The sequence below is a fragment of the Geotrypetes seraphini genome, chromosome 1 (assembly GCF_902459505.1).
Source record: "Geotrypetes seraphini chromosome 1, aGeoSer1.1, whole genome shotgun sequence".
NCBI lineage: Eukaryota > Metazoa > Chordata > Amphibia > Gymnophiona > Dermophiidae > Geotrypetes > Geotrypetes seraphini.
The window spans coordinates 152,495,493-152,516,365 of NC_047084.1; the positions used below are offsets into that span (position 1 = coordinate 152,495,493).

Consider the following 20,873-nt stretch of genomic DNA (forward strand, 5'->3'; position numbering starts at 1 on the left):
ATAAGCCTATGTAGTTAACTTTTTGAAACATTTTTTTATTGCAATATTATTAATACACAAAACACAGACACCCCACCAAAAAAAAAAATGTATTAGAAAGCTAAAGACAAGGAAAAGAAAGTAAATTATCTTTTCATTTAGTCCACAACTAGGGAGCCTAACAGTAGTGTTGGAAAAGAAAAAAAAACTTTCGAATAAAAAATGTTTTGAAACTTTTATCATGCAAAAGACTGCACTATTGCTTGGAAATGCCTGTAATCTATCTTGAGTAAGGATTCAATTCACTCTCTTTAACTCCTGCCATTTTATTACATCTCTCTGCTTCTATCAAGACCTCCCCCCCCCCCCCCCCCCATTTACAGCAGAAAGTTTTATGGCTGAAAAGCATGGTCTATGGCTTTACCAAAACATGAATCAAAAGCTCTTTTTAGCCATTGCTGCTCTTATGGTTGGAATTCCTATCTATTCAGAAGTTGGGCACACTATCTCTATAGTGTCTCCACTAGCTAACGCCTAGAATGGGAAGCAAATTTAGTTTTTCATATTGCTACAAGAATACATCCAAACATGAGTATACCTCAAGTCTACATAATCTGACTCAATAAGCATACTGACCAAGGAGTTCCAAACTACTGAACAGTAAACCAAAGGGCGGTGAGGATGACGTTAGAACAGAACACCCAGCGTGAGAACTATCCTTTAAGAACAATCCAGCAATCTTACAATGTAATTCAGATAACTGACGGAGGATACACATTAAAAGGGAGCAGATTCATGATGCTCCATAAACCACTGGTGCTGGTTCTTGAAACTGAGTATCTGTTCCCTGTCACGTTCACCTTATTCTTACTTTGTGTACACATTATTAATAATAATAATAATAATAGTTTATTTTTGTATACCGCCACACTATCAGTTCTTGGCGGTTTACACAATAAATTACAAAGTATTTAAAATACAGAGCCAGATAAGTGTCTTATAAAAGGAAATAACCTTTCTGTGTTTCTCATAATGTTGCTTTTCCCTTGGAAAGGAGTTCTTTATTTCTGAACTTGGTAGTTAGCTAGGACCTCACTCATGAGCGACTGGCTAACAGCAGCAGGAGCTATGCAACTTGCTTTGGCATCAGTGTGCTTTCTATCCAAAAGTGGAAATCATTTTTGCTTTCTAACTACCATTATTTGCTTGGTGTGTATATATGATCCCCAGCAAGATAAATAAATGTCAAGCCTCGGAAGATGTCACCTACTACACAGTCTAGTAGTAGAGGGAAGGCTCCGTCAGTGTGCCCTTCATTTTATCTAGTAATTCAAAATGTGTGTCAGCTAGACAATGAGGCTCATGCTATTTTACCTGCAGGTCTGTAAGCTGTTGGCTCGCTCGGCCATGCTGGCACAGTGTGTGGTGTAGAAGGCACAGTGGGGTGGGTTTGCATCTCATTAAGCATTATAGGGGCTGGAGTCAGATTCACATCTGGAACAGTAGCAGGTAAATGGTCTGCCTGCTTCTGAAAAAAAATGCTACAATTACTAATATGTGGAGATCAAGCAGCCCATCACAACAATCCAAATTTAATAATCCATTTCCAGTTTCTGTAGCCTCAGAGAGGTTAAAAACCATACCCTCAAAACCTCTCTCAAGTAAATCCAGTAGGACACCAAGGGGGGATTCTGTATAGGACTGCCTAAGAAGCGGCTGAGAATCACACACAGGCATCCTATACAGAATTTTATCTGCCCTAAACGACAGACATCCAACCAGCCCAATTTTCTAACCAGCGCCCATGTAGCAGGTGCTAGTTTGAGAGAAACATAGAAACATGATGGCAGATAAAGGCCAAATGGCCCATCCAGTCTGCCCATCCACAGTATCCGTTACCTCTTCTTCTCTCTAAGAGATCCCACGTGCCTATCCCAGGCTTCTTTGAATTCAGACACAGTCGCTCCTGATCCCTTCCCATCAGCTGTTCGCAGCAATGGAATAGAACTGCCCACAGGCGGGATGCCCAATTCTTCCCGCCACCATCCCTGAATCCCCCTCAAAGTCTCTAGGCAGGAGGGATGTCCACCTAAGATAGGCAGGACAGATGCTCACTCCCTCCTGCGAGCAGCCCCCCCCCTGAAACCATGAAAACCATGAAACCCCCCTACCTGAACTCCAGCCTCGCAATAGGCAAGAGGGATGCCCATTCCCTCCTACCAGCAGACCTCCCCCGAAACCATGACACCCCCTCCAAGGCATCACCCAGATCCAAACCTCCCATCTGTGGTCCTAACTAGGGTCCTGAAACAACAGCAGTAAGAGCATCTTTGGCTTTGGGTAAGAGCCAAGCAGGAGAAGAATAGTTTGGGTTTAAATCAGAACAGCATGGAATACTGTACCTGTTACACTCTGGATGGAAGAAAGTCAGATGAAGTGAGATGGGGAAGGAAACAGCTTGGGGGAGGGGGGCTTAAGATGCCTTTCCACAGCTCTGAGAGGTGGTGGGAGAAGGAAAAAGGGGAGAGAAGGATAACATGAAAAAGAGAGAAAGAGGACTGCACAGACCGCAAAGTTGTTTACCTGTAATAGGTGTTCTCCGTAGACAGCAGGGGAATGCAGCCACACTTGACTGGTGAAGTCTCCGACTGAGCCAACAGCGCCAGTCCTCTCTCCCTTAGCTTTAGTAAGCCTTTTGAGCTTACTGAGCATGTGCAGGATTGCCTACTCCTTGAGACCCCCTCCCCTCCTCCTGTCAGTTTATTCTCTAGCAAAAGAGATGAGGGGATGGTGGGTGGGCAAGTGTGGCTGCATTCCCCTCTTATCTACGGAGAACACCTGTTACAGGTAAGCAACTTTGCTTTCTCCAGAGACAGGCAGGGGATATGCAGTCCCACTTGATTGGTGAGTCCCAAGCTGAAGAAGCACATGGGAGATAGAAACAGTCTATAATGTGAAGAGGTTACATAAAACTGACTGACAAAAGCGATTATCATGAGCCAAACTTTGGTCTAAGCAGTAATGTTTGGCTAAAGTATGTAGAGACAACCAGATAGCTGCTTTGCAAATGTCCTAGATTGGGATGGACCTCAAGTTTGCAATTGAAATTGCTGCATCCCGTACTCTATGGGCCCCAATTGAACTAGGGGGCTGCAGATGAGCTTTTGTGTAGCAAAATTAGATGCAATGTGAAATTAAAGCTGAAAGTGCTCTCTTAGTTGCAGGTTGCCCACAAGTAGGATACGAATAATTGAGAGGATTTCCGGAGATGAGAAGCTGTCTTGAGGTTAAAAAGCAGTGCTTTCCTGCAATCCAAGGAATGAAGTTTTTCTTCTGCCTCAGAGGCATGTGGAGATGGAAAAAAGGAAGGCAAAGTGATGGTTTGGTTGAGATGGAAATCCGAAATCACCTTAGGTAAGAACTTAGGATGAGTCTGTAGCTGTACCTTGATAGGAAAAAAATTGCAAGTACAGATAATAAGTGACTAAAGCTTGAAGCTCACTTACTCTCCTGGCTGATGCGAGTGCTACGAGGAAGACTGTCTTCCAGGAAAAGGAAAGTGAGAGGCAGAACCCAGTGGTTCGAAGGGCTCTGTCATCAATTGATCTAGTACTACATTGAGGTCCCAAAATAGAGTAGGGGCTCTCAATGGAGGTTTAAGATTGTTGAGACCCCTCAGGAACCGTGCCATGAGAGGGTGTTGTGAGATTGGTTTACTGTTGACCAACGAATGGTATGCTGAAATTGCTGATAAATGAAGTCTGACAGAATTCGTCTTAAGCCCTGAATTGGACAAATGTAGGAGATATGTGAAGATATAGTCCAATGGGCAATGGAGCGGTTGTAAACCATGATCCTGAGCCCATATGGAAAATCATTTCCATTTTGCTGCATATGATTTTTGCATAACAGGTCGTCGTGCTGCAAGAAGCAGTGTTTTCACAGATTGGGAAAACAGGAGATCTGTTAGGAGTGAGCTCTCAATTTCCATGCCATGAGACTCAGACTGCAGAGATTGGGATGCAACAGCTGGCCATTGTGTTGAGAAAGAAGAGACAGATGGTCGCCCAAGGGAATTGGGGGGGGCATCCAGTAGGTCCAGAAGCAGTGGAAACCAGACTTGTCTGGGCCAACTGGATGCAATGAGAATGAGATGGGCTTTGTCTGCTGAAACTTTCTGAAGCATTCTGGAGATGAGAGGGAACGGTGGGAATACATAGAGCAGAATGTGGTTCCATGTAATTGAAAAAGCATCCCTGGCTAGAACTCGTGGCGCTGGGCGCAGGGAGCAAAAGAGGGTGCACTGTGCATTGATTGGAGAAGCGAAGAGATCCACTTGAGGAGTCCCCCATTGATGGAAAATGGATGTTACTACTGCAGGATTGAGGGCCTATTCGTGTGGGTCGAGTTTCCTGAGGGAGTCTGCCAGGATATTTTGATCCCCTGGAATGTAGACTGCATGAAGATCTATGCTGAGAATCAGGGAATAGGACCAAAGGTGATATACTTCTCTGCATAGTTTGAGGGATCCGGAACCGCCCTGTTTGTTTATATAGAACATGGTCACTTGATTGTCAGTCTGAATGAGAATGTTCTTGTGACCTATCCAGTGACGAAAAGCTTAAAGTGCACAGCACACTGCTCTGAGTTCCAGATGATTGATGTGAAGGGACTGCTCGGATGGTGTCCACTGACCCTGAGTGCAAAGATTGTTGAGGTGTGCCCCTCACCCCTGAGTAGGAAGCATCGGTGGTGATGGTTAGAGAAAGCGGTGGGAGCTGAAAAGGACATCCTGCCTGAAGGGAGGTGGAGTGAATCCACCATAGAAGGGAATTCTTGATGTTGGATGGCAGTTGAATCAGCTGTGATAGCAGGTGAAGACGTTGGTTCCAGTGCAAATTGAGGTGCCACTGCAATGGACGCATGTGGAATCTGGCATGTGGCACCAATGCAAGTGAAGCTGCCATGTGGCCTAGCAGTTGTAATATCTCTCGAGCTGGTAAGAGAGTTGACTGTCTGGCTTGAGTTGCCAATCGTATGATTGCCTGATGTCTTTCTTGAGGCAGATAGGCCCTTGCAGCAGTGGTGTCTGGAAGTGCTCCGATGAAAGTTAGGATACACACTGGAGAGTGTTTGGACTTTTCAAAGTTGATGAAGCTCAAACTTTGCAAGGTATTTACAGTGTTTTGAATGGTGAAAAGAAGACAGTCCTTGAAATGAGCTAGTAATAGCCAATCGTCCAGGTATGGAAACATTATGTGATGTTGTGTTTTTAAATGTGCTGCCACCACTGCCAGGCATTTTGTGAATACTCATGGGGCTGACAAGAGGCCGAACGGGAGGACCTTGTATTGGAAATGGCGATTGAGAAATTTGAACCTGAAAAATTTCCAATGGGCAGGATGAATGGGAACATGAGTGTAGGCATCTTTGAGATCTAGGGCGGCTAACTAATCATGTTGATGAAGTAGAGGCAGAATCACCAAAAGGGAGATCATTCTGAACTTTTCTCTTTTGAGGCAGACATTGAAAGGTCTGAGGTCGAGAATTGGTCGAAGGCCATATGTCTTCTTGGAAATAAGAAAAACTCTGATTGAGTTGAATGGGATGGTACTTCTTCTATGGCATTGTTTTGGAGAAGAAGTGAGATCTCTGCTGCCAACTGAGACACGTGTTGGGGAGGAACTGTGGATGGGAAGGCATGGTATGGGACTGGAAATTTAGTCGATACCCCTGAAGCACAATACTGAGGACCCACTGGTCTGTTATGATCTGCTGCCAGATTAAGTAAAATTGTGTTAGTCGCCCCCCTACTGGAAGATGGTCAAAAACTAGGAGCAGGCTTGAGTGTCGGGAGTTGAGAGCCGGCCTGCTGCTTACCTTCCCGAGGACGTTGTCTAGGTGCATACTGAGATGTCTGAACATGTTGCAAAGGAGCTCTGGCATAAGATGTAAATCGTCTCCTTGGATAATATTGCTGGAATAACTGTTGTGATTGATATGTTCTTCGGTAGAGTTAATTAGGAGAAAGGCGACAAAATTGGGTAGACTGATCCGAAGGAGTTGCCGCAAGTTCTCGGCTGGCTGAAGAATCCTCCTTCAGCTGAGAAATGGTGTCTTTTACTTTTGCGCCAAAAAGGCTGTCTCCTAAATTAGGAGCATCTGCCAGCCTGTCATGAAGATCCTCTCTAAGATTTGATGCCTTCAGCCATGCAGTGCGTCTGGCAGCTATAGCCACAGCTGCTGTCCTGGTGATCATGTCATAGGCGTCATAGTTTGTTTTCATTAAATTGTAAGTGGATTCTTGAAAAGCCACTTGCAAATTGGGAATGGACTCATGCGAGGCTGATTCCAGCTGTTGCAAGACTGAGTGCTGAAAATGTAAAAATGAATCTGATGGGCCATAATTTTGGTGGAGAGCATGGCACCCTGGTAGACCTTGCGGTCTGTAGAGTCCAGGAGATGACAATACCTACCAGGGGGGCATTAGCGATGGATCTGGAAGCCTTACCCTTTTTGATGGCTGACTCCAAAATCATCAAATGGTGAGGAAGCTGAGGGGAATCATGACCAGGCGCCTTCTGCACTTTGTATTTAATCTCAAGGTGCTTGGAGGCCGTGGATACTGACCATGGTTTCTGCCAATTATTAAGCTGAATTTTTTGTAGGATTTGATGTACTGGTAAGGCATTAAGATCTTTCACTGAAGACTTACAGGATTGAAGGATGGTTTGGAAATCCTTACTATCTGAAGGAGTTGAATCTGGAGTAAGACTAAGAAGAGAAGATACCTTTTGTAAAAACTTTGAGTAAGAGTGCTCCTCTGTGGTGAGCTGGGGCAGAGGCTGGTCAAGGTTCTTCTAAATCCCCAAGCAAAGACTCCTGCTGGTCCAGCCATTGCCTAGGAGATGACAGCTCTTGGGTTGAAGAGGAACAAATGGGAGTTCCAGGACTCCAAGCTATAAGGCAGTAGTCTCAAACTCAAAACCCTTTGCAGGGCCATATTTTGGATTTTTAAGTACTTGGAGGGCCGCAGAAAAAATAGTTATATACAAAATGGAAAGAACAATTGCCATACAAAAAGAGAATTATAATAATTTCAAAAAAATTTGGGGGCCATTGATAACATATTGTAATGATTAGACACCTTTTTACACTAAAAGTATAATTCTAATAATGGGAAAGGGAGGGGTATATTGCTATATTAGTGGTTTAATTATTATTTTGAACACATTACATATATGATATGTTTGATTTACAGTAATTGTGGAAAGGGAGGGTGTGGGGGGGCTTAAAATATGTATTGAAATAATAATAGGAAAAAATTTTCAAGTGAAGTATATGAATTAATTGATGTAATATTGTACACTTGGTGTAAGATGAAAAAAAATGAATAAAGAATTGGAAAAAAAAAAGAAAAAATAGTTAGGGGTCCTTTTACTAAGGCATGCTAGCCGATTTAGCACGCGCTAAATGCTAACGCATCCATTAGATTCTATGGATGTGTTAGTGTTTAACATGCGCTAATATTTAGTGCATGCTAAATCGGTTAGCACACCTTAGTAAAAGGACCCCTAACTATTTTTTCTGCAGCCCTCCAAGTACCTACAAATCCGAAATGTGGATTATCAGAAGCAATTAAGGAAAGATTTATAATTATATTATAGTTATAAATCTTTCCTTAATTGAACTGATAATTTCAGCTATACTGATAATTTCAGCTGAAAGCAGTGCAACATGCAGAAAGTAAAAAAGTATCAACAGTTCTCACCACCTCCAGCACCGGACACATGCACAAGCTGCACTGCCTCCAACCATTGCTCCAAGCTGCACATTCTGGAACGTTGCCCACCTCACTGCTGTAAACCTCACACAAGCGCTTTCCTGTCTGCATGCAATTGGACTCCACCTCACAATCATGTACAGAAGCAGGAAATGCTATGCTTGAGGTTACAACAACCACTGGACACTTGTGGAGTGGACGAGGGCCTCAAAATAGTACCTGGTGGGCTGCATGCGGCCCATGGCCGCGAGTTTGAGACCGTTGCTATAACGTATTTCTAACTTAGCTGGTGGGGGTAAAGGACATTGCTGAGGTTCCAAAACAGGAATAGGAGGTGCAGGAATTTGTTGTTGAAAAAACCCCGCACTCTTATGCATTAATTTCTGAAAAAAGGTGAAGAAATTTGACATTGCTTGAAAAGACTGAGCCCCAGGAGAAGGAGCAACTTGTACTACAGAAGACAGGACTAACCTTTTAGGAGGTACCTGTGGCTATTCCCAGTCCAGCGAAGGAGACACCTGTTTGGACTTTGAAACTTTTCCAGAACCCTTTTGTGGTCCAAATGCTGCCGGCAAATCTGTAATGGAAAGCAGAGGAGAGGATCGCGAGGCTGCAGCAGAGCCCGCGGGAATCCCCTGTGATGAAGACACCACTGTGAGGCTGGAAACTGAAGCCTGTTCAGCAGGACATGTCAGAGTTGTTGCCAATTTTGGAGAGGGGGTGTTTTGCCTCTGAACCACCGGGAGTCTTTTCTTATCTTTTTCCCTTCTTGTAGGCACCGCCGTAGCTGAACCTTTGTGATTCGTAAGCTTTGGCAGGTTTGCGCTAGCCTCCCCCGCCGGAACCGAAGCAGGGCCCTGAGGAGAGGGAGCCGAAGAAGTCAGCTGTTTTTTCTTTGCCGGCGTGTAGCGTCGTCGAAGGCATGGACATTGTAAGAAAGTCTTTGCGGTCCTAGCAACCACCGTTTGGGAAGTGCAGTAAGCAATCAAAAATTACCAGCCGGCTTCCACACACAAACCGATCAATGGTGGGTTGTTATTTTTTTGACAACAGTTATTAACTGGGCAGGAAACTACTTGCAGTTTGATGAAAATAAGTCAGTTTTATTGCCAGAGGAAACAGTGAGTGAACAGTCACTCGTTGTACTGAGGAATTCTTCTTTCAATTAATTTTTTTTTTTTCCGTATGCTATAAGGGCTGGAAAACCAAGGTTTTCTGACAAAAAAGTCTTTAAATAGTAATCTGTTATGTTTTTCTCTGAAGAGGGAGAGAGAGCTGTGAATGTCAAGGAGCAGGTCAGAAAAATACTGACAGAAGGGGAGGGGACTTGTGGAGTAGGCAATCCTGCACATGCTCAGTAAGCTCAAAAGGCTTACTATAGCTATGGGAGAGAGGATCAATGCTGTTGGCTCAGTTGGAGACTTCACCAATCAAGTGGGGCTGCATATCCCCTGGCTATCTCCGGAGAACAGGTATGATGGAGAATGGGGCTATGGCACAGGAGTGGTAAAGAGCTTTACCAAGCTGCAGTGGAAAGCTATACACACACCAGAAAGGAAATATGTTTACTACTTATTGGGAAGGAGGAGTTGATGAAATGACAAAGGATATTTGATTCCTGGTGAGTAATTCCTAGTAAAATTTAAAATCCCAAAAAATTTCTGTGCAAGATCCTGAGGACATTTCTTACTTGTTCAGCAGACACAGGAGGAGACTGTGTCTTTAATTTCACAGGAGATGTAGGTCTCGCAGATGTATCCTCTCTCTCATTCTTCTGAAAGAGAAAGTGAAAAAGTTACACATTACTCATGGTTTTTGCTGAAAAGAAACTAGTCCTGTTAAGTGTTTGCAATTCAGTTATCAAGCTATGCATACAGAAACTTTTGAGGCTTTTTCCTCCAATTTTTGTATGAATAGTACAGCAGCTCCCAAGCTCTTTGGATTTGTGATCTTAAAACAGCACAAAATCCTGGGCTTCACCAACAGATATACAATTAAAGAGGTCTATTGTTCAAATATTTTAATGCTGCCCTTGTTATAAGCCACCTGTTCATGTCAGATAATACTGCTACTTCTAGAACCAATTAACCTGGGATTATACCTATTCAGTTTAGTAAATAAAGTCTAATTTCTCCTTGGCTAATCAGAATAATTTTCTTTTCTTGAGTCCTTCCAAACCAGTACAGATGCATGAGTTTACAAGCTTCTACCAGTAGGTGGAGACAGAGAACAAACAATTTCCTGACATCATCCCCTAAAAGCAGACCTTCTCAAATTGGGCCAGGACCCACATTTTGGGAGTACAAAGTATGTGGGATCTCCACAGGTAGTGGTCATGGCCACAAAAGGATTGACAACTATTGTCCTAAAGGGTTCTGTGTTGTTCTCAGCATCTCTGTGTGATACTAGCTTTGATAGAGGAACACTATTTCCACTGCCCTCTCCCCCTCAAACCAGAGGGCTTCAGTGAACCAGTTAAGATAAACAACAACTCCAGGAACTCCATGAACATAGAATATAACTCAATCAAAGTCCTTTCTGGGAGACCTCAGCTAGCATACCAAAGCCTAATGAACAGGCTGCAGCAGAATATGGGCATGTTTTGGATTGATCTGGAAAGACTAAAATAAAGTTAGTAAGCAAGATCTAATGTATCCTTCTCTATTGTCCCTGCAAACCAGTCCAGGTGTGTGAGCAGTACGGTTTACAGAAATATTACATACATAAAATTTTACAACAAATTAAAACAAATGAACACAAAAACAATTCAATTCTTTCAGAAAATCAGCAAACAGGGAAAATCACTACTTAAAGCAGGCCTACACAACTCCAGCCCTCGAGGGTCGAATCCAGTCGGGTTTTCAGGATTTTCCCAGTGAATTTGCATGAAATCTATTTGCCTGCACTGCTTCCATTGTATGCATATTGATCTCATGCATATTCATTTGGGACATCCTGAAAGCCTGACCTGGCAAGAGCAGAAATTGAGCACCCCTGACTAAAAGAACGCATTTACAAACAATTGTGTTTTAAGTAGCTTTCTAAATGCACCCCTATCACTGCATTTCCATGTTTGCCCAACAAGGGAATTCCACAATCATTGCATTAGTTTCCACGTATTTTGGATTAACATAATGGCAGGATCTCTCCAAGCCAGCCTTTGAAATGCTACCTAAAATTGCAGAATCCTCCAAAACCTATATATAAAGCCTGTCACACTTTGAAAAAGAGCAAATAAATGTTCATGTGGCAACCTGACAATTTTTGTGGTTGGAAACAAATCTGTGCTCCACTCATAAGGTGGCCTGAACCCTGGTAAAATGCACCTAGGTATCTATTGGAACCTGGTGCCCCCTGGTTATTGTGCCAAAGCCACAGCTTCATTAATCCACCTGGCCAACATGGCCTTCAAAGCTACCTCTCTTCCATCAAAAAGGCCAAACCACCTAACTTTCAAACATCTAAGGTTGCCTTCAAATAGTGTCTCAAGCCCTTGCACACATGCAAGGGTTCAGACTATCAAACGAAAGCAGAAAAAGGGCCTGATCAACATGAAAGACATATCACCTTCAACAAGAAGGATGGTATCATCCTCAGTGTCACTCCTCATAAAAAAGCAAAAACATCTCATAACACAAGGCCTGCAACTCTGAAAATCCTTGGATGAAAAATCCCACCTCAAGTCTTGGTGTGCACTGAATGCTCAGCTCTCCTTTGAAATCCATGTTCAGACAGTTAGATCTGGCTTTTATGCACTGTCAAATCAGTTTACTTACCGAAGATGCCTTCCACATGTTATTGCATGCCCTTGTTACTAGCAGGTCAGATTACTGCAACTCTACTTCATATGGGTTCCAAAATGACATTACATCATTTACAGCTGATTCAGAATGCACCCGTAAGCCTCTTTTACCATGCTCATTCCTGTGATCATGGGACTCCATTATTATTGATCCAATACCACTGGCTCCCAATGAGTTTTAGGAACAAGTTTATTATCTTTGCAATTGCATTTAAAGCTTTAAAAATTGGACTACCAGGCCCTTATTCAACATATTAATTCCTTTTGCTCTAGCAAGACAGCTTTGATCATCCAATGACAACCAGCTAACTCAGGGGTCAGCAACCTTTTTATAACAAAGAGCCAATTTATCCTAAACATTTTACCCAATATTTACAAAGAGCTGCAAAGTGTGACTTCTCTCCCCTCCAACCCCTTGCAGGTCTCTGTACCTATCATCTCTCCCTCCCCCTCCCTCCCAACCCATAGCCAAGGTTCTCTCCTCTCTCCAGGCCCTGATCCATTAATCGCTCTCCCAAACCCCCCCCCCCCCCAGGCCTACCGAAGTACCTGGTGACCAGTGGGAGTCTTTGTGGCAGGAGCACAGTGTTCTTGCTCCTGCCTCCTCACGGCTGCCTTCTAAACTGGCTAACGCAACCTTTCACGACAGCTTGTGGTACTACAGGAAATGCTGTGAGCATCTGCGAGAGGTCATGGCAGTTATTTTAGAAGGCAGCCTCGAGGAGGCAGGAACAAGAAGGCTGCGCTCCTATCACAAAGACCCCCCGCTGGACCACCAGATACCTCGGTAGACCTGGTCTGCGCATGGTTCAGGATTCACTCACTAGCGATCCTTGTGGTCAGTGGGGAGCAATCCTCCGATCACCCCCATTTGCATGCTGAGCCTTGGTGAATTGATTGGCCTGCTGAGGATCAGACACGGATCGGGCACAGAAAGGCAGGTTAGTGAATCTAGCCCTTAGCTTTTGCCAAGGCCAGAGCTACCAAAGGTAAACCAAGAAAAGTGGACTTCTTTTTTCCTATGTTGGTTTCAGAAGAACAGTGGAGCACCCCAGGAGGGGGAAGAGCGTGGCTGAGAGAAGCTATTACCGAGTGGGAAAGGAAACTCCTGCTTTCTTTTTTTCTTCCTTTTGGGTTTGGGCCTGTGAATGAACTGTGAAGTTTTCATAATTATTTTGTTTTCCTTGAATGAAGTGCTCTCAGGGACTGGAGCTTGAAATTTATGCTAAGAGCACTAAGGCCCAGATGCACTAAAGCCAGCAATTGTCACAAAACCTATTTTAACAGCTTTAGCGACAATCGCATTTGCTGACCTGATGCAGAAAATGGCTTACCGCCTGTTTTTCTGCACAATCGCTCATTCCCCGATCCGACCATGCAAATAAGCTAATTAATATTAAAATGCCATGTAAACTAGTAAAGGGATTGATGCATCATGTAATGCATGGGGAGGGAAGGCCCTCCATTTAGGATTGGTGGATGTTGAAAGAGGGACTGTGGTTCATAGAAACATCCCTCCTCCTTCCAACGCTAAAAGGTATGGGGGGATGTTCGGGGGAGCATCCGTTGCCAGGAGGGAATGGACATCCCTCCTGCATTTTTAGGGTGGGGAGGGTAGGAGATGGTTCAAGGGGGGCTCTGTTGATTGGAGGAAGTGGGCATTCCTCATGCCAATTTTCTTTTGGGGGTGGGGGCAGCACAGCAGGAGGAAATGGGCATTCCCCCTGTCTTTTTCATTGTCGGGGGGGGGGGGGTCGATTCGTGGTGCCAGTTAGTAGGTAGGGCCGTCAGTGGTGGGAAGAGAGGTGGTTTCTCTTCTTTCTATTTTTTAATAGGGCAGATATTGTACATGTGTGACATGCACAGCATTTGCGTCCATCAAAAAAAGGTTTCTTGCCCAAACAGCTGAGTGGCAGGAGGCTGCTCATGAGGCTTCCCCTGCCTCTCAGCTGTTCGGGCTTTCCTTACCAACTCTGCGGCGATCAATCGGAGACCGAATCAGGGATTACGATGAACATCCATGTGAATTATTTGCATGGGCATCAACAACACTTTTTAAATAGGCCAAAAAATCGGTTCGTGCAGACCCAACATGGTTTTACAGATCCTCTTTGTGCATCTAGGCCTAGAGAGAAGGGGGGGAAATTAGACTCCTGAGTTAGCCTCATTGGAAAAGCATCGTAAAAACAGTTACATCCTTTTGCTTTCTAATATAAAAGAGAATATGATTTCGAGCGTCTGGCACAAGACAATGCTCCCATTCTAGTTGCTTGTAACCTTGCCTGCATAAGAGTAGGAGCAGTCAGCTCTAATGTAGACTTTGCTCTGCTGAAGATGCGGAGGAGGAAAAAAATGATGTTAGAAACATAGAAACATAGTGGCAGAAAAGGGCTATAGCCCACCAAGTCTGCCCATTCCAAAGTATTCGCTCCCGAATTTACTCCCTTAAAGATCCCACGTGAGCATCCCATTTACTCTTAAAATCCTTCACGCTGCTGGCTTCAACAACCTGCAGTGGGAGTTTGTTCCACTGATCCACCACTCTTTCGGTGAAGAAGTACTTTCTGGAGTCTCCTTGAAACTTCCCTCCTCTGATCTTCAGCGGATGCCCTCTGGTGGTCGAGGGACCCATAAGACAGAAGATATCATCTTCCGACTCAATGCGACCCGTGATGTACTTAAACGTTTCAATCATGTCTCCCCTTTCTCTTCGTTCCTCAAGTGAGTACAGTCACAACTTCTTTAGTCTTTCTTCATACGTTAGATCCTTTAGCCCCGAGACCATCCTGGTGGCCATTCACTGAACCGACTCGATCCTCAGCATGTCTTTACTGAATTGAACACAGTACTCCAAGTGAGGCCTCACCATGGATCTGTACAATGGCATAATGACTTCAGGTCTCCTGCTGACAAAACCTCTGCGGATACAACCCATCATTTGTCTTGCCCTGGAGGAAGCCTTCTCCACTTGATTGGCAGCCTTCATGTCATCACTAATAATCACTCCTAGATCACGTTCTTCCTTGGTCCTAACCAAGGTCTCTCCATTTAGTGCATAAGTTCTGCGCGGGTTTCTCTTACCCAGGTGCATTACCTTGCATTTTTTAGCATTGAAGCCCAACTGCAAAGTCGTTGATCATCTTTCCAGCAGCAGTAAGTCCTGTGTCATATTGTCAGGTAATAAGCTGTTGCCTACAATGTTGCAAATTTTGGCGTCATCGGCGAACAGTGATACCTTTCCCCTAAGCCCTTGCGTCATATCTCTTATGAATAAGTTGAATAAAATCGGGCCCAAGACTGAGCCCTGTTGTGTTATGGACTGATTAATATGAAAATCCGTAACAACTTTTGGAAGAAATTTTGGAAGAGTACACAGGAGTACTTTATTGGGGAAAAATTGAAGATATGACTAGTGATTGCAATTTGTTAACTCTTCTTGCCAAAGTAAGAGCCACTAGAAAGGCTGTTTTCCATGTTAAGAATTGTAGTGTAGCAAATCCCAAAGGTTCAAAAGGATCCTTAATCAAATGGTCCAAAACGATGATGTCCCAGGCTAAAGGTAGAGTGCGAAGTGGAGGTCGGAGGTTGTCAAGACCTCGTAAAAATCGAGAAACCAGAGGATCTTGTGAAATTGGTTTCCCATCTAGAAAGTGATGGTACGCAGAAATGGCTGAAAGATGAAAATGTACAGAATTGGTCTTAAGGCTCGAATCTGGTAAGTGCAGCAAGTAGGTTAAAATGTGATTAAACAGGCAGCTAAGCAGATCTTGAGCGCGAGCATGCCCATATAGAAAAGTTCCATTTTAGTTGATAAGATTTTCTTGTAGATGGTTTCCTTGCTGCAAGAAGAACCATTTTCACTGATGAAGAGACTTAGATATCAGTGAGGATTGTCTGTTCAATTTCCATTCTGTGAGATTGAGGCTGTGAAGATTGGGGTGCAACAGGTGACCATTGTGTTGGAATAAAAGAGACAGATGATCCCCTAATGGGAGTGGAGGAGCATCGAGAAGGTCTAGGAGAATGGGATAGCAGATTTGTCTGGGCCAACGAGGTGCTATGAGAATCAGTTGAGTGCAGGAAAGCATGCAGCAGACTGGAATTCCATGAAATTGAAAAGGCATCTCTTGCGACTGCATGAGAGGCAGATCGTAGGGAGCAATACTGGGTACACTGAGCATTGGTTGTAGAAGCAAAGAGATCTATTGTAGGAGTGCCCCATTTTTGAACAATGTATTATACCACCTTCGGATTTAACGTCCACTCGTGAGTATCGAGTTTGCGGCTGAAGGAGTCTGCAATAATGTTCATCTTCCCTGGAATGTATACTGCTTATATTTCTGTGGAGAGAGAGAGAGAGAGAGCAAAAGCCAACAAACAATGGGCTTCTCTGCAAAGGAGTAAGGACCCTGAGCCCCCTTGCTTGTTCAGATAGAACATCGTTATTTGGTTGTCTGTTTGCATAAGCAGCTATGTGTTGCAAACCCATGGGCTGAATACTCAAAGCGCATAATAAATCACTTGAAACACCAGCAAATTTATGTGAAAATGGAGTTCTCTTTCTGGCCACTGGCCCAGAGTCTGGAGGTGATTGAGATGAGCTCCTCAGCCTTTGAGTAGAGGAGGTGGAACCTGGAATGGATATCCTTGTTTGAGGGACAGAAAGTGAATCCACCAAGACAGAGAAGCTTTGACCTTGGGTGGTAAATAAATTAAGGTTGCCAGTGATTGAATTTGCTGGTTCCAATTGAGCTTGAGATGCTATTGCAGGGGACGCATGTGCAGCCTGGCATGTGGCACTAGAGCAAGGTACAAAAAATAATACCAGCGGTTCTCCTTGTTGTTCATTGCTGCTTTTTTATTATTAGTATTTTTTTTTTATTGAAGAAAGAAACCAAAAATCAGTTGAGACAGTGTGAAAAGTCGGGGGAGGGGGGGTTTCTAAAGAAAAAAGTAGGAAATTAAATAATCTCTCACTGAAGAAGAGGTATTCCATATATATATATATTTTTTTTTTAAGAGGCAAGAAGAGAACAGCTGCGATCTGCTAGGAGCCCGGTCATAAAAAAATTGAACAACAAAGAGGTGGAGCTCCAGAGGCAAGGTGTCTGCACATGCTCAGTAGTTTAAAAAAACAAAAACTACTGTATCTAGGGGAGAGCACCAGCACACAGGCTCAGTCAGAGGAATTCACCAGCAAGTGTGCCTGCATTTCCCCCTGCTTGTCTCCGGAGAAAGAGTGGCTCCAAAGGAAGGGGAGCCTGAAGTAACAGAGCAGCTCATGGTGCCTAAGGGATTCCGGAGTTCAGTGTTACAAATTGCCCATGACCACCCCATAGCGGGCCATAAAGGGCCCGAAGCCACCAAGATCCAGGTCCTAAGACTAAACTAAAACTTAGCTTTGTATACTGGGACTTCAGCCAGAAAGGAGCTCGACTCGGTTAACAGTAACTAAAAAAAAATACTTTAAAAAGTAACAATCGGAAAATATTAATATGACTAGTTTCTAAAATGTTTGACAAATAAAATAGTTTTTAAAGATTTACGAAAAAGTTGAAAAGGACCAGGACCCCTTAAAATAAGAGGAAGTTCGTTCCGTAGTTGAGAAAATTTGAAAACCAAGGATTGACTGAAATTCTTGACTCCTTTGATTCCTTTCACAGTTCTTCTGGCCGGGGGTTGGGAAGGACATAACTGGTTTCTATTCCTCCTGTCCCATGTGCCAGAAATTGTCTCACCACCACCCAAAAAAGGCTCTCTTAATACCGATTCCAGCCATGCTCCCACCCCTGTGTAAGATAGGGTTACATACTATGGGACCGCTTGAGCGCACTCCCTAGGGGTTCTAGTTGAAGTAGATTTTGGGACAAGATTTCCATGGGCATTTCCCTTAAGGAAGATCACCACCCAAAGTATAATAGGGGAATTGATATGCTGTTTTGTATGGTGGGCTTTCCCTGTGAAGTTCTCACAGATCAGGGAAGCAACTTACTTTCCAGAGAAATGCGGTGCTTCTGGGAGCCTTTCGGGGTACGCCATCTTAGGGCAGTGGCCTATCATCTCCAGTGCAACAGAGTGGTAGAACGCTTTAATCAATCACTAAAAGGGATGTTGCAAAGACTGGGAAAGGAGTGTTTGTGGGACTGGGATCTTTTCTTACCTTTTGTACTTTATGTGTCAAGGGAAAAGGTTCAGGATTCCCTGGGGGTTGGTCCCTTTGAGCTACTGTTTGGGAGAGTCCCAAGGGGCCTGTTGGACCTCCTAAAGAACATCCATCTGCGAATGTGATCTCCTACCTTGCCCAACTGAAGCAAAGGCTGGGGGCCCTTCAGGATAAAGGCCACCTGAGCCTGGAGGAGAGCCATGCAAAGCAAAAGAGGTATTATGACTGAGGGGGTGTGTGGCCAGGAAAGCCAATTACAGGTGGGACAGCAAGTATTGGTGCTAGTACTGGATGATCCACATAAATTCCTGGCACAATGGAAAGGGCCCTGTACTATCACTCATCAGCTGTCCAGGGTGGACTATGAGGTGAAGGATCAGAAGGGGTGACTATTAGAGCTGTGGAAGCAACGCCAAATCCTGGCCGAACAGGAGGAGGATTTTAGGCCCCAATTAGAAGACTTCAAACAAGAGGGGGAAGTGGTGATCAATTTGCATTCCCCCCTCCCCCCCCCCCCCCCGCCACAAGCCCATGGAATTGATCAGCTGGTGGAAGACTACAGGGATGTATTATCACCAGTGCCAGGATGTCCAAGTGGTTTCAGCCTGTGTGGGCCCCCATCACAGCCAATAGTATTTATGTACATAACAATGTAAACAGATTGGGGGTGTCGGGCAGTCGGCCTTCCGGCAGAAGGGGTTGGGCATTCTCCTGCCAGCGATCGGGGGTGTTGGGTGGGCAGCATTCCAGAAGGAGAGGTTGGGCACCTTCCTGCCGGCAATCGGTGGGGGGGGGGGGACAGGCAGCCGCGGCCGCTATACTTATCGTGGCAGGGAGATCCCTTGCTGCGATAAGTATAGCGGTTGCGTCTACTTACAATGTAGGCCTACATTGTAAGCGTTTCTCCCTCTACTAGGGAGACACGTAGGGTCGCCTAGGTTCACCTAAGGCCCTTAGGCGAGCTTAGGTGGTCTTGCAGGCCTCCCTAGGCTCCCGGAGGCGCCTTCAATATAGGCGGCCTGCCTGGGGAACATTTTTTTAAAAAACGTGCATCCCAATTGGCTGATTAGACAGCTGTAGGACGCCTACAGCTGACTAAAATCAGGATGCACTTTGCCATAGTGCCTACTTGTTCACTTTCCCATCCTTGAAGGGCTGTATCTACAAGAGATTCCTCGATAGAACATTATCATTCCAAGCAGGCAAATGGAATAAATGTTTAACCAACTTTATCTCAAACGCTCTTTCTTACCAAACTTTTAGAAAGTCAATCAAAACTTATCTCTTTGACAAATTTCTCTGACTCCATTTCCACCATGATGTACTTCTAAAACACTTCCAGGAAAAATTGATTAATCTTACCATGTTAATGTAATTTTGAAAGTTTTTAGTAATATCGCTGTCTGTATACAGTCTCTTCCTCTGTAAACTGCTCTGAACTGTTTGTGGTATTAAGGTATATAAAAATAAAGTTATTATTATTATTCTATTTAGGTGTCAAGGCCTTCCACTGCATGCTCTTACTTCAACTACTTTTATCTACTCTTGGAAAGTATGTAATATGTGAGGGGTAATTTCATAAAAAGGGACAAGTGTGAAAGCTGAAAAAGGGTGTCAGTTAATTCTGAAAAGGCAAAATAGATGCCTTTATTAAACAAGATCAATGAACCTCAGCAGTGCACAAATGCTCTTACACAAATTTACACCTGCTCTAAAGGTATAAATTGCTGCATATTCTCTGTCATATACATATTTTATAAAACATATGCATGCATTGTAATTATAACCCTGTTCCAGTCTATGACCCTGAAATGCCTGTATGCTGAGAAGATTGCCTGTACTTCAATGCATGAATACAGCCACATAATTTTATACGAGCCAGTTTCCAAGTATAAAACATGCTTTATACAGTACATAGAAAAAGTTTTATAAGTTACCCATATATTGTAGAAAGCCTCTGGTTAGCAGCTATACTGCCAAACATCTTATACTCCAACCAGCATCTCATATACAATTAAATGAGTGTGTTTAATACACCCTTCATTTTTTCTTCAATTCTTGTCTCTCCATCCCATTCTGAGGCTGGGGGTTGGGGGGGGGTCCCAGACCTCACCACCTTCTTCTTGGGCATGCTGGAGGTAGAATACAGATGTCTTTGGTATCCTCAACAATTTTTCAGGTTCTCAAAACGATAATCCCAACAGGGAGGACGTGGAAAGGCAGAACTTACCTCAGTGCTCGATTCAATGCTCTGATCTGACTGGACTGATTTTGAGTTCAGATCTATGAAAAACACAAACACACACCAATGATACCACTAACCCAAAATATTCCACCATAAATGAATCAGTATTCTGTAAACTAAAGCACAGTTACTTACCGTAACAGGTGTTATCCAGGGACAGCAGGCAGATATTCTTGACTGATGGGTGACGGCACCGACGGAGCCCCGGTACGGACAATTTTAGAGTGATTGCACTCTAAGAACTTTTTAGAAAGTTCTAGCTCGGCCGCACCGCGCACGCGCGAGTGCCTTCCCGCCCGACAGAGGCGCGCGGTCCCTCAGTTAGTATAAGCCAGCTAAGAAGCCAACCCGGGGAGGTGGGTGGGACGCAAGAATATCTGCCTGCTGTCCCTGGATAACACCTGTTACGGTAAGTAACTGTGCTTTATCCCAGGACAAGCAGGCAGCTATTCTTGACTGATGGGTGACCTCTAAGCTAACAAAAAGAGGGATGGAGGGAAGGTTGGCCATTAAGAAAACAAATTTTGTAATACAGATTGGCCGAAGTGACCATCCCTTCTGGAGAATGCATCCAGACAATAATGAGATGTAAAAGTGTGAACTGAGGACCAAGTAGCAGCTTTGCAGATTTCCTCAATAGGAGTGGAACGGAGGAAAGCTACAGATGCTGCCATTGCTCTGACTCGATGGGCCGTGACAGAACCTTCCAGTGTCAGTCCGGTCTGAGCATAACAGAAAGAAATGCACGCTGCTAGCCAATTAGACAACGTGCGTTTAGAAACAGGACGTCCCAATTTGTTCGGATCAAAGGACAGAAAAAGTTGGGGAACTGATCTGTGGGGTTTCGTACGCTGCAGATAGTAAGCAAGAGCCCTTTTACAATCCAAAGTATGCAGAGCTT

At 44.2% G+C, this 20,873-nt stretch overlaps 1 protein-coding gene across 6 annotated transcripts in view; it reads right to left on the minus strand.

Annotated features, from left to right (window-relative positions):
* Positions 1–20,873, minus strand: part of OTUD4 (OTU deubiquitinase 4) — a 214,915-nt gene that overhangs the window by 33,395 nt on the left and 160,647 nt on the right. For 4 of the 6 annotated variants that reach the window (XM_033940020.1, XM_033940018.1, XM_033940023.1 and 1 more), the window contains exons 16-18: positions 19,958–20,010; positions 9,453–9,536; positions 1,354–1,507 (exon numbers count right to left, since the gene is read on the minus strand). In XM_033940020.1, coding sequence (XP_033795911.1) covers positions 1,354–1,507; positions 9,453–9,536; positions 19,958–20,010 — 291 coding nt within the window. The remainder of the gene's footprint in view (positions 1–1,353; positions 1,508–9,452; positions 9,537–19,957; positions 20,011–20,873) is intronic. The other 2 variants (XM_033940021.1, XM_033940019.1) reach the window with 2 other exon arrangements.